Consider the following 14,513-nt stretch of genomic DNA (forward strand, 5'->3'; position numbering starts at 1 on the left):
AAGCATCCACCTCAGGGGAGACACTGGGACGGGAGCCAGGACTCCTGGGTTCTATCCCTGATTCTGGGAGGGACATGGGGACAAGTGATTAGTGGGGTGGCTGGAATCCAGGATTCCTGGTTTCTATTCCTGGGTTTGGGAGGGGAGAGGGGTCTAGTGATTGCTGGTGGGACTGGGATCCAGAACTCCTGGGTTCTATCCCCAGGTCTGGGAGGGGAGAGGGGACCAGTGATTAGAAGTGGGGGGCTGGGATCCAGGATTCCTGGGTTCTATCCCTGGGTCTGGGAGGGAACGGGGGTCTAGTGATCTGAGTTGCTCCCTCTGTGTAAGGTCCAGTTCTGTGGCTCTCTGATTCCTCGTGGGAGTGAGGACAGGTGGAGGAGGAAGGCAGAACCCAGGTATCCGGGGATCATTCTTGTCAGCAGCAGAATTGAGGGGAAATTATGTCAGCTCCTGAATATTTCATGTTCATCCCCAGCATGCACACTGTGTCCCCCACCCCTCCCGGAAAAGCTCCAGGTTCCATTCTCACCCCCTCCCTCCGGAGCCAGCCAATCACCCACCTTGGGGCCAGATGGGAGCCAGCACCCCCTGGAGGGGAGAGGCCCCATCTCCCATTCCCCCCATGCTGTCTGGTTAGCAGCATGTTCCTGCTGTCCCACAGCTGGCTCTGGGGGGCGGGAAGGCGCTAACATAAGGTGCTGATTAGCAGAGTAAACTGCCGGCCCTGATTATCCGCCTGGGAATAGAAACACTTTCACTGATTGCCAGCTCCGGAAATTACAGCTCGTAAAGGAAAACAGATTCCATAGATCCCAAGCTTAACCCCCCCAGTGACACCACTGTGCAGAGCCATGGGCCCATCTACTGTGGTATCCTGCCCCTTCCCTTCCCTGCCCTCCCGATCAGACACATGGCTCACACACAAGTACACATGCATCTCCCCAAAGTGCTGGAAGATACACACCAAGCACGCCCCCCCCCATGAGAAATCTACACCTGAATCCCACCAGATATACACATCCCAAAGGGCTCTGACAGAAAAACACACACACACCCTAAGATACAGACACGCCAGCACGCTCCCCTCCCAGAGCCGGGGAGAGAACCTGGCTCCCAGCCTCTCCCACTCTAGCCACTAGCCCCCACTACCCTCCCCTCGCCGGGGAGAGAACCCAGGAGTCCTGGTTCCCAGCCCCCCAGCTCTAACCACTAGGCCCCACTCCCCTCCCCAAGCTGGGGAGAGAACCCAGGAGTCCGGCCAATCAAGCCAGCCAGCCAGTCCCGCTCCATGAGCCCTCATAATTCATCTGCCGTCTGTGCTCTCTCACCCCCACTTCCCTCCGCTCTCCACCCCTCGCATCCCCCCTTGCCCCCCGCCCCTCTCCTGCGCCTGCTGGAACTGTATTGATTTCCTCTCCCCCCTGGGGCCGCGCTGGCCTCTCTCGCTTTCATTCTTCCCTGTCTCGCTTCATGTCTCAGCAGGAGGGAAACATGGAAACCTACACAGCCCTGGGGTGATGGGACATGCGGCCACCCACCCACAGCCCCTACTGCAGCCCTTCCCAGAGGGGCCACATCCCAGGGCCAGGCGAGCGGTCCCGGATACCCAGCCCCCGGGGCCACCCCAGGAGGGCCACGTCTCAGCATCTGACGAGGGGTCCCCGGATACCCAGCCCCCATGCCCCACCCCAGAGGGCCCACGTCCCAGTGCCGCGCCAGAGGTGTCCGGATACCAGCCCCCGTGCCCCCCCCCCAGAAGGGCCGCGTCCCGGTGCTGGGCCAGGGGTGTCGAGGACAGAGGCTGTGTCTTTTGTGCAGTAAGAGAGCAAAGAGACTTTTTCTGGTTGCTCTCTCTCTCTCTCTCTCCCCCCACTCCCCCTTTTCTGTATCTCGATCAAGGGGCTGGTCTTGCTCGCTGCAGCTGGTTCAGCTCGACCATGGTGGAACAGCTAATAGCCGGGCTCTCTGCTTCAACCAGGGCAGGGGAAATTTTCTCATAAATACCTATTAGAGGGTTATTCTGGGAACTAGAGCAGGGGGTGGGGTGGGGGGATTGTGCCAGAGAGCTGCAGAGGGGCGGTGGGGTGGGGAGAGGAAAACACGCAGACAGAGGCCTTGGCGAGATGGGAGAGACAGGTGGAGGGATGGACCAGAGAAGGGGACAGGTGGAGGCACTAAAAGAGGGACAGGCGGAAGGATGGACAGAGACAGGCAGAGGGACGGACAAGGGGACAGGCAGAGGGACAGACAAGGGGACAGAGAGAAGCATGAACAGAGACAGGTGGAGGGATGGACTGAGATACAGGATGAGGTGCAGACAGAGGGCCAGAGAAGGGGACAGCTGGAGGCACTAGAAGAGAGACAGGGGGAAAGATGGACAGAGACAGGCAGAGGGATGGACAAGGGGAAAGGCAGAGGGACAGACAAGGGGACAGAGAGAAGCATGAACAGAGACAGGTGGAGGGATGGACTGAGAGACAGGACGAGATGCAGACAGAGGGCCAGAGAAGGGGACAGCTGGAGGCACTAGAAGAGAGACAGGAGGAAGGATGGACAGAGACAGGTGGAGGGATGGACAACAGGACCGGTGGAGGGACAGAGAGACAGGTGGAGCAATGGACAAGGGACAGGTGAAGAGATGGATGGAAGCTGCCTGTTGCTGAGGTGACTGCAGTGGTGGTGTTTGATGGTGAACAGATACAGTGCTATGTATGGGCTGTAGGATCAGTGTGACTGCCTCACGCCTCTGGTCTGAAGTTGCTGTAGGTACAGCATGAAAGGGTACTTGGGGGGGGGAGTAGTTCTAGTCTACACAGGTGTAGATACAGTGTGACTGTGTATTATAGGGATGTGTAGGTAATAGCCTGAAAATCTGAAGATGTGTAAGTACAGTGAGAAAGTGGCTGTATGATGTTGTGTAGGCACAATGTGAAGATGGTAACTGTACTGCATGTGCGTTGCTGGAGCCTGCGAGTGTACTTGTATGGATGTATAACAACAGTGTAAAAATGTAGGTACAGTGTGACTGTGCACTGTTGCGGGTGCAAAGGCACAATCTGTGGGTTTACAGATACAGTCTGAAAATATATTTAGTTTGGGGTGTAAGTACAGTATGAAGGGATGTAGGTGTCAGTCCAGTGTGAAACTATGTAGCTTCCACTTGAGAGTGCAAAGTTGTGTAGCTACATTATGAAAGTGTGTAGGTATAGCCTGAAAACACACTTATAGGCTGTGTATCAGTAGAGTATTGAGTGTAGCTAGAGATGGTTGTCAGGGCAGTGTGGAAAGGTGTGTAGGGATAGCATAAAGGAGTGTAGCTGCAGTGCAAAAGTGTGTAGGCACAGTCTGAGAGGGTATTTAGGAGGGTATGAAGCTCCAGCGTGAAGGTGTTTTTATGACAGTGTATAGGAACAGCATATTCATGAGAGTGTGGAGGTACAGTCTGTACATTTGTGTGTCCTTCAGAGCATATGTAATTACATTTCTCAAGACACTCTCTCTGCACACGAGTGTAACACTACTGGCGGAGTTGTGACATGCAGCGTACATTGGGTGGGATGTCGACTACATGCTGTACTGGCCGTGCGTGCAGATGCATTGTCATTTGCACACAGATTCTGCCCCTAGCTACTGGTGGCTCCTCCAACTGATGTCAACTGGTTTGAACATGCCAAAATCTCCTGAACTTTGCCATGTGAAATTCACACTACTCCCATGCGACAGCAGGACCCTTGTGGGAAGGTCACCCCATGAGGAAGGGAATGGCTGTTGTGTTCTCTCCAGGTGACAGCCAAACTTGGACGTAATACAGCCGGCTGCGGGGTTCGATATCCTGCCCCGGGACAGAAACTGCAAAGCCCTATTCAGGGCCCATAGTTCAAATATCAATGGGCTCGGATCCAACTGTGCATGTGTGACTACCTGTTGAGTGTGTGTGTGTGTGAGAGAGAGGGAGAGAGAGAGAGAGAGACTGCCTGTCTCTTTCTGGGCTTTGCATCTGACTGTGTGTGCGTTACCATCTGTCTCTGGCTTCTGTGTTTGGCTGTATATTGTGTGACTGCCAGTTGACTGTGTGAGACTGCCAGTCTCTGGGCACTGCGTCTGACTGTGTGTGTATGTCTGTCTGTTTCTGGACTCGGCTTGTGAGAGGGGTATATAGAGTCTGACTGCATATGCACAAGTCCCTGGTGTCTCTTTTTGAGGGATGTGTGGGCTTCGGCTGTGACTGCGCCTGTCTCTGGGAATTTCCTTGCTGGGGGTTGGTGGACAAGGGCTGGCTCTGACTGTGCATCTGTGCCTGTCTCAGGGATTGGCTTGTGCCAGGATATGTGTCTGCTCTGACTGTGCATGAATGCCTGTTTCTGGGATCTCCTTGGAAGGGGGGGTGCCTCCCCCCACACTAGCCCTGCCTGTGTCTCCCAGACATTGGGGTAGGGATGGACAGGGGGTTGGAGGACCCAGGAGTCCTGGCGTTTCAGAAGGGGAAGCTGAGGAGACCTCGGCATTGATAGGGACCCAGAAATCCAGGTGCCCCCGGCCAGGGGTGTTCTCTGAGGATAGGACCCAGGGGTCTGGGTGGGTGTCTGAGAAGAAGGGGGGTAACTTTGAGCAGGGGGAGGTCATAGGCTCCAGGAGTCTGGGGGCTCCAGAAAGGGGGTGAGCTCAGAGGCTGGGACTGGGGATTTGCTGGGATGGGTCATGGGGTGCTGCCCATTGGTGCAAAGGAAGAAAGTGTGACGCTGGCAGAGGAGGTGCCAGCTCAGGCCAAGGCCCCCAGGCCTCACTGAACACTGACAAATGTGTGGCTGGAAACCAGCCTGGCTCACCAGTGTGTTCCCAGCGGTAAAACAGGAGACAGATTTCCTACGAAATGCTTGTAAATTGCTGCCGGCCTTAATCTCACTTATCACACCTGTGTTCCACCTTAAAATATTTGTTCTGTAACTCTAAACCTGTTTGCTCTGAAACTGGGACACCCCCCCCCCCAAGTCAGGAGAGAAATCCCAGTCCACCCCATGAGGCGTCGGCTCCTGCCCAGCACAAGAAGGCCAGCAGACGCCAGACAAACCGTTGTGGGGGGGGGACAAAAGACTTTGGTGAGGGAGCCCCCAACGCCCACGAAGCAGGGACGTCCCATCACAGCGCTGAACTCCGGGGGGGAGGGAATAAAAATCCCGGAGCAGAAGAAAACAGTGGGGCTGTGCTGCTCAGAGAGGGCCATATTTCTAAGCATAAGCAAGGGATCCCCAGGGTAACTGGCTTGGGTTATTCCTCAAGGAGAGACAGAGCTTGCACATCAGAGCAGCTACTGTCCTGGACCCGAACACCTGGAGCGGAGGAACCTTCCTAAAGGAGGGCGGGCCACCGGTGCCTGAGCTGTGGCCCTGCCCCCTTCCCCTAAGGCCCCGCCCCATGCACCGCCCCTTCTCCCCAATGCCATGCCCCCTGCTCACTCCTGTCTGCCCCCTCGCCCCTGTCGCTCATCCTGATAAAAAGTGACGAGGCCAGGCCCCCCCGTTCCAGCACCCCTGCCTAGAACTGTACCTTGTGTGTGTGTGTGTGTGTGTGTGTGTGTGTGTTCACCTGCTTTAACCTTGTCGGTTTCTCTATTTCTTTCCCCTCGTGAATCAATCTTCAGTTAGTTTATTCCAGGATTTTCTACAGGCCTCGTGGTTGGTGTGAGATCTCGGGTGCAATTGACTTGGGATAAATGACCGGGCCTTGGGGACTGGCAGTAACCTGAATACTGCTGCGAGTTTTGGCATAAGGGACCATCTATTGCAAGGGCAGGCTCACCTGGGCGGCAAGACAGACTGGTGCACCCAGAGGCACTGTTGGTGGCTCCGTGTTACGGCTGTGGTAGGGCCTGAGGCGTTCACACTGGGTATGGGGCTGGCACAATCAAATTATAACACTCACAACCAGTTTGGGGCCTGTGCCCTTTTTCTTGACAGTCTGCCCTGAGGTGCGTACACACGGCTGTGAACTGCTCCAGACTGTGTGACGGAAAGAAAGATGCCCCCAGGGGAAGGGGAGCAGAGATTCTGGGAGGGGAGTGGGGTGTAGAGTGGTTGAAGTGGGTTTCAGGACTCCTGGGTTCAAATCCCAGCTCCCTCTGTGACCTCAAGTGAGACTCTTCCCTTCTGTGTGCCACAGTTTCTCTCACTGCAGAACAGGGAGAGTGCCAGCTCCCTGAAGGGACTGAGACATTTCTCCTTTCACCTCCAGACAGGTGGTGATTATTAAAATGACCAGCTGAGAAATCACTCCCATTTTGTCCTGCTGCCACTCATATCCTTCTTGCACCCTGTCCGGGTATACCCTCCTATAGCGACCAGTGATAGGGACTGCCCTGCCCCCACTGAGCCCCCAAGCTCTTGTGTAATGACTGCCATTCTATATGGACTGGCTACCTGACCCAATGCCAGGGACCCAACATAAACCTCTCTAGCATAGGGACTGGTCAATGGACCATTCTGATGGATTGCTCCACCCCCACAGAGCTCCCTGTCTCATAGCGACTGGTTGTATGAACCACTCCAGTGGACTGCTCCACACCCACAGAGACCCTGTCTCATAGAGACTGGTTATATAGACTGTTCATACACACTGCTCTATCCAAGCCCTTGCATAGAGACTGCCTATCTGTACAGACCACCTACCCGATGCCAAATGCCCCACACTTACCCCTCTAGCATAGCAATTGGTTCAATGGACCACTCACATGGACTGATCCACCTCCATAGACACCCATCACAGATAGATACTGGTTATATGGATTGTTCATACACAATGCTCCACCCCCCCCCACACCCCTTTTATAGAGACCAGTTATATGAACCATTCCACCCACACAAAGTCCACTTCTGCATAGAGACTCGTTATATAGACTGCTCATACAGACTGCTCCATCCAAGCCCTTACACAGAGAATGCTTCTCCCTACACACTGGCTATCCAGTGCCAGGTACCCAACACAAACCCCCCTAGCACAGAGACTAGTTATACGGACCACTTATATGAATTGCTTCACCCCCATCGAGCCCCCTCTTGTATAGAGATCAGTTATATAGACCACTCCACCCTCATGAAACCTCTCCGTTGCATAGAGGCTGGTTATATGGACCACTCATATGGACTGCTCGACCTGCACAGACCCCATCACTCATAGATACTGGTTATATGGACTGCTCATACAGACTACTCCATCTTCACAGTTCCCCCATGTATAGAGACCAGTTATATGTCTCCAGTTCCCCCATGTATAGAGACCAGTTATATATAGACCACTCCACCCTCACAAAGCCCCTCATTCACATAGAGACTAGTTATATGGACTGCTCATAGAAACCACTTCTCCCTCACTGCACTCCCCTATAGTAGAGACCACTTATTTGGACAAGTTAATCTTGCTGGAACCCCTTCTAATATAAAGACTGCTTATATGGTACCGTTCAAGCCCCCCACAGTAGAGACCAGTTATATGGACCAGTTTCATCCAATCTATCTTGGAAATCCTCACAGGATCTCCTAAGGACAGGTTCCACCTTCTACAAACAAGAGGCAGCTTACTTGCATGACAACTGCCTCTAAGGACTGGAGCGTGTATACAGCCCAGCATCTGGACCCAAAGGAAGCCCTGTTTTTCTGCCTCACCCATGCACTGTACCATGGGCTCGCTATGCTTCCTGCTGGGCTGCTTTCCAGCTCTGCTCTGGACAGGATATAGGCACCATTGGGGGTATATGGACCAGTCATGTATGGAAGAAGGTGGGTGAAATACGAGAACTAAAATAGTGCCCATCTCACGAGGAACAGGTGGCAGGGACTGAGGGAATGCTGTGATCTTAGCTCCCCAAAGCGCCAGCCTCAGGGGTAGGGGGTAACGGCATTGGGGGCCATCTGCCCTTCAGAGAGGAGTTTTGGGAAAGGTGACCGGGATGCCCCGATTCCTGCACCACCAGGGGTGCCAAATGCTCCTGGCAGAAAAAGGGATCAGCCCCAGAGAATGGAGACAAGACAGTCACATCGCTGGGGGGAAATGGAGCAAGAAAATGTATGGCTTGGGGGTGGGGGGGGGATAGATAGATAGATAGATAGATAGATAGATAGATAGATAGATAGATAGAAGGGGTGTGTGGTGATAGATAGATAGATAGATAGATAGATAGATAGATAGATAGATAGAAGGGGTGTGTGGTGATAGATAGATAGATAGATAGATAGATAGATAGATAGATAGATAGAAGGGGTGTGTGGTGATAGATAGATAGATAGATAGATAGATAGATAGATAGATAGATAGATAGAAGGGGTGTGTGGTGATAGATAGATAGATAGATAGATAGATAGATAGATAGATAGATAGATAGGGTGTGTGGTGATAGATAGATAGATAGATAGATAGATAGATAGATAGGGTGTGTGGTGATAGATAGATAGATAGATAGATAGATAGATAGATAGATAGATAGATAGATAGGGTGTGTGGTGATAGATAGATAGATAGATAGATAGATAGATAGATAGATAGATAGAAGGGGTGTGTGGTGATAGATAGATAGATAGATAGATAGATAGATAGATAGATAGATAGATAGATGATAGATAGGGTGTGTGGTGATAGATAGATAGATAGATAGATAGATAGATAGATAGATAGATAGATAGATAGATAGGGTGTGTGGTGATAGATAGATAGATAGATAGATAGATAGATTAGATAGGGTGTGTGGTGATAGATAGATAGATAGATAGATAGATAGATAGATAGATAGATAGATAGATAGATAGATAGGGTGTGTGGTGATAGATAGATAGATAGATAGATAGATAGATAGGGTGTGTGGTGATAGATAGATAGATAGATAGATAGGGTGTGTGGTGATAGATAGATAGATAGATAGATAGATAGGGTGTGTGGTGATAGATAGATAGATAGATAGATAGATAGATAGATAGATAGGGTGTGTGGTGATAGATAGATAGATAGATAGATAGATAGATAGATAGATAGATAGGGTGTGTGGTGATAGATAGATAGATAGATAGATAGATAGATAGATAGATAGATAGATAGGGTGTGTGGTGATAGATAGATAGATAGATAGATAGATAGATAGATAGGGTGTGTGGTGATAGATAGATAGATAGATAGATAGATAGATAGATAGGGTGTGTGGTGATAGATAGATAGATAGATAGATAGATAGATAGATAGGGTGTGTGGTGATAGATAGATAGATAGATAGATAGATAGATAGATAGATAGATAGGGTGTGTGGTGATAGATAGATTGATAGATAGATAGATAGATAGGGTGTGTGGTGATAGATAGATTGATAGATAGATAGATAGATAGATAGATAGATAGGGTGTGTGGTGATAGATAGATAGATAGATAGATAGATAGATAGATAGATAGATAGATAGATAGGGTGTGTGGTGATAGATAGATAGATAGATAGATAGATAGATAGATAGATAGATAGATAGGGTGTGTGGTGATAGATAGATAGATAGATAGATAGATAGATGGGGTGGCTGGGGATTGATAGATGGGGTGGATGGGGTGGAGTGTCTGGGGCTGGATAAATAGATATTGAAAGAGAAATTCTCTGTGCTGCTTGACAGCCAAATGATCTCTGCACAGCCACAAGGCACTCACACAGCCCAGCAATGCACAATCCGTCTGTGCCTATTGCACCTGCACAATAACCTCTGTGTGTGTGTCAGGGTGTCTGAGTGTGTGTCTGTCTGTTTGGGCTAGGGTGTCTATTTGTGTGTCTGAGTGTGCGTCAGGGTGTCTGTGTGCAGATATGTGTCTGTGTATCAGAGTGTTTGTGTCTGTCTCAGGGTCAGGGTATCTGTGTGCCTCTGTGTGTCAGGGTGTCTGTGTGTGTGTATCAGGGTGTTTCTGTGTGTGTCAGGGTCAGGGTGTCTGTGTTTGTGTCAAGGTGTGTGTGTGTCAGGGTCAGTGTGCGCCAGGGTGTCTGTGTGTGTGTCAGGGTGGTTTTGTGTGTTTGGCAGGGAGTCTGTCTGGGGGTGTGAGGGTGTCTCAGCCCTAGCCCAGGAGGAAGGGGGAAGCCTCTTACCTTTTCATGACACCTCCGTTGCATAGCAGGGCGGGGAGCTCAGAACCTCTGCAGCAGAGCCGGAGCCGGGCAAAATCCGGAGCGACACCGGCTCCGCAACCCGGGCAGCGGCGGGTTCCTGCCCCCTCCCCCTTTTGTCCTGCCTGGAGAAAACCCAGGCTAAGCCCCCCCGCGGGGAAAGCTCCCAAGAGGCGACATCGTCCCCCACCCCCGGTCTGTCCCTCCTCAAGGTTGCAGCAGCCCCAGCTCCGCCGCCCGGCAGCCGCTACACATGTTGCATCCGAAGTTAGCGCGATGCCAAACGCGTCTGCTTCGGCTCCCGGAGCCCACTCCCCCGCCGCCCCAGCTTCTCCGGCAGGGGGGTCGGAGGGGGCCCCCCCCTCCTCTCCTCTCCTCCTCCCAGAATGGCCGATCCGCCGGCCCGTGTCTCCTCCCTGCTCGCCCGGACTCCGCTCGGCTGGTTTTTCCCCCCTTCCCCTCGGGTCACCTTTCTCCGTGCGCCCGGGGAGCGCGCAGTGGGGACCGGGGAGGGGGGGGGAGCGGGGGGTTTGACTCCTCTAACGCAGAGCTACACCCGCCCCGGCTGGCTGGCGCGCGCACCCCCCCCCCCGCACACACACACACACCCCGCCTGGGACACACACTCACACACACACGGCGCCAGGGTCATTAACATTCACAGCCCATCGCCGCCCAGCCAGGCGGGCGCAGGTTGGAGCCGGGCGCTGCGGGCCGTGGCTGCCTGAAGCGGAGGGGGGGGGGGGCCCCAAGCCAGCCACCCCCGGAGGAAGGGGGGTGGGGGGGTGGGGAGACAGGGATCACCCCTGAAGTGAAAAGGGAGGGGGCTGTGAAGAGAGAGGGATGGAGCCCAGTGGGAGGGGAGAGCTTGGAGCAGGAAGGGGGGGGTGGATGGGGGAAGAGATAGATACCCCTTTTCCCCCCCCGGCCTCCCCCAAATCTCAACCCACCCAGCCCTGCTGTCTGGGGTCCCGTCCCCGCCCCCCCATCAGAGCAAGGCAATGAGAGAAGGTAAGCAGGTGAGGGGCAGGGGTTGTCCAAAGGGTGTATGTAGCAGAGGGGTGTGTGGGTGTGCAAGGGGTGTATGCACAGAGGGGTGTATGAGGGTGTATGTGTCAGAGGTGTGTGTGTGTGTAGCAGAGGAGGGTGCAAGTATGTGTGTGCAAGGGATGTATGTCTCAGAGGGGTGTATGTGTGTGTGCAAGGGTGTATGTAACACTGGGGTGTGTGAGGGTGTATGTAGCCCAGGAATGTGTGAGGGTGTATGTGTCAGAGGGGTGTGTCTGCATGTGTGTGTATGTAGTAGAGGTGTGTGTGTGTTGCAGAGGAGGGTGTGCAAGGGATGTATGTCTCAGAGGGGTGTGTGTGAGGGATACACAATGCCACACTCCCCTCCCTCCCCCACTCCTCCCAGAAGCCAGCCACCAATTTGCCCCTATACGCACCCCGAGTTGTGATACCAGCTGGTCTCTGCAAGCTAAGCAGGGCCCAGGAAGTTAGGAGGGTGGAGGAGAGACCAGCTGGGAAGTGGTTGGTAAAGGGGCGAGTGACCTCTAGAGTCTAAGGGGTGTGTGGCTGGGATATCTTCCCCTTGCAGTCAGGGCTGTACCTAGAGGCTGCTGGCTGAAAAGGGGGGGGGTGCTCCCCTGGCTGCCAAAGAGCCCTGAACCAAAAGGGGGGGCTGTGCTATGGGGGGCTTGGTGGTACTGGGAGGCTCAGAAGCTCACAGGCCCAGAGAGGGGTAAATTTGCTCCAGGTTTCACCCCAGAACCCAGGGATCACTATGGGATAGGTGTTGACAAAAAGATTCACCAAGCTGGGGGAGATACCTGCCCTCAGCACTACCGGGTAGAAGAACGCCCCCTACAGAGCACCCTCCCTGCCCTGCCCTGGAGCACCGGGGTCTGCAATGACTGGCAGAGGAGAGCGCCCAGCACCCCCCTAGCACCTCAGTCCAGCTGTCTTCTCTTTCGGCGCTGTCCGGTGCAGTCCCCACGCCCTGCTGGAGCAGGCACGACGATGGAAGCCGTGGCAGATTGCGACTGGGGCTGGTTTGGAGCAGCGGGGAGCAAGGCGGCTCACAGGAACAAAGGCCCCGTCCCCCATTCGTGACGCTCGGGCTCTCTGCAGAGAACAAGGGGAAGGAGGAAGAAAGGAGGAAAAAATAGTCACGGCCGATAGAAAATGTAACGGCAGAGCGCCAGCTGGGTGTGAGAAGACAGCCGATCAGTCCCCGCCCCACTCTGGTAGGGGAGTGGGGTCTAGTGGTTAGAGTAGGGGAGGCTGGGAACCCGGACGCCTGGGTTCTCTTCCTGGCTCTGGGAGGGCTGGGGTGAAGGAGATTGAGCGGGAAAGGGCCTAGGGCAGCTGGAATGCTTCGGGGGCGGATGGGGGCTGATCTGACCCAGCCTGGAGCTGGTGCTGAGCCACTGTGGGCCCCTGACATTCCTGCTGTTCCATGGCCCCCTTAATCATCTCCCTAAATCCCCTTCATTAGGTGCCAGGAACGGTGGGGGAGGAGAACTCAGCCCACACGCAGCTCTGCCAGTGCCCCTCCCTGCTTGCCCAGGCCTGGGGGCCCTGTATTATTACTGGCAGTGCCAAGCTAATCTCCCGTCCCTTGGCTTTTTCCCTCCAAACGTGGTGCTGTGAAACCAGGTGTCCTGCACCAATCCCATAATTCCCCTGACATTTCAACGGGAAACTTCATCTCCTGCCCCAGATGTTCCTGCGAGCTGTTACACAGCCCCACCCCAGAGAGGCTGCATGTCAGTGCCAGGTGAGGGGTCCCCGTATTTAGGGAGGGCTACGCTGAGTCCTTCGGGATGTGACATGGTCCGGGCACTGGGGTCTGCCGAGGGAAAAAGGTCCTGTGGCCCCAGGACTCCACCCCAGCAGGGCCACTTTTCAGCGCTGGGCAAGGAGCCCCGGATACCCAGCCCCCGCGCCCCATCCCAGAGGTGTCCACGTTCCAGCGCCAGGCGAGAGATCCCTGTATAAATAGCCCCAGCACCCCACCCCAGAGGCAGCTGTATTTTATAAAAGCTGTAACTGGAAGGCGTTATTAATCTATCTTTAGCCTTTTCTAAGTGCCTACCAGAGGCCTTTTAGAAACCTCAATGAATTTCCTCTCACAAGCCCCCAGGAATCCTGGCTCCCAGCTCCCACTGCTCTAACCACTAGCTTCCACTCCCCTCTCAGAGCCAGGGAGAGATCCCAGGAGTCCTGGTTCCCCCCCACCCGCCAGCAAGCTTGCTGTCCTGCTTACCATTCCCCTCATGTGGATCGGAAAGCAATTAACCACCGTCATTAGCAAACAGGGGAGCATGACTGGTGCGGAGCGCCAGCTGCTCGACCCTGGCAGCGTGAGGGGAATAGCACCCGCCCACACCAGCTCCCCCCCAGCACCAGCTGCCTCCCCACTTTTCTAGTCAGAGGCAATGAACAGCTGCACCCCTCCCCTCTCTCGCTGCCCCCTCCCCCAGCCCAGGGCGCTGCCTCCAGGGCCCGCAGGTGCCAGGCAGCCCATGGGGACAGACGAGGCTTATGAGGAGAGTGCTGGGAGCCAGGACGCCTGGGTTCTATCCCTGGCTCTGGGAGGAGATGGGGCCTAGTGCTTAGAGCAGGGGGGCTGGGAGCCAGGACGCCTGGGTTCTATCCTGGCTCTGGGAGGGGAGTGGGGTTTAGTGGCTAGAGCTGGGAAAACCTGGCCCGTGGCCTGTCTATATTCTGCTGCCTGGCTCTGTCTGCCCCAGCGCACGCTGGGGTTGGGAGGCAGGATGCCGGGGTTCCATCCCCATGTAATGGGGCAGAAGCGACCCCTCTGTGTCTGCACACACCAGTGGCTGGAGTTTGCCCAGGGCTCAGGGCCAGCTGGCTGGGTAGCACACCAAGGCTGGCTAGGCCGGTTCTTGAGCTGGCGCTGCCCCCTGCTGGCCAGAAGGGGCTCAGCTACATGAACTGAGAATCGTGGATGGGGCCACAGGACCTTTTTCCCTCGGCAGACCCCAGTGCCCGGACCATGCCACATCCCGAAGGACTCAGCGTAGCCCTCCCTAAATCCCCCGCTGGAACCTGCATCTGATGAAGGATTCTCTTTCTCTTCCTGCCCTAAACATTAGGTGTGGCTGTTACACAGCCCCGGTGCCCCACCCCAGAGGGGCTGCATCTCAGCCCTGGGTAAGGGGTCCCCGTATAACCAGCCTCTCCATATAACCAGTCCCCATGCCCCACCCCAGAGGGGTCACATCTTAGCCCTGGGTGAGGCGCTTATATAACCAGCCCCTGCACCCCATCTCAGAGGGGCCGCATCTCAGCCCTGGGTAAGTGGTCTCTGTATAAACAGACCCCATGCCCCACCCCAGAGAGGCCACATCTCAGCGCTGGGCAAAGGGTCCCT

General features: G+C 54.5%; 1 protein-coding gene across 1 annotated transcript in view; it reads left to right on the forward strand.

Moving 5' to 3' along the window:
* The window catches only part of LOC144279334 (alpha-1B-glycoprotein-like), a 937,253-nt gene that overhangs the window by 683,410 nt on the left and 239,330 nt on the right, over nucleotides 1-14,513 (forward strand). Inside the window, exon 7 of the mRNA XM_077840806.1 lies at nucleotides 388-398. Coding sequence (XP_077696932.1) covers nucleotides 388-398 — 11 coding nt within the window. The remainder of the gene's footprint in view (nucleotides 1-387; nucleotides 399-14,513) is intronic.

This window comes from Eretmochelys imbricata, chromosome 23 (genome assembly GCF_965152235.1).
Source record: "Eretmochelys imbricata isolate rEreImb1 chromosome 23, rEreImb1.hap1, whole genome shotgun sequence".
NCBI classification, from domain to species: Eukaryota; Metazoa; Chordata; order Testudines; family Cheloniidae; genus Eretmochelys; species Eretmochelys imbricata.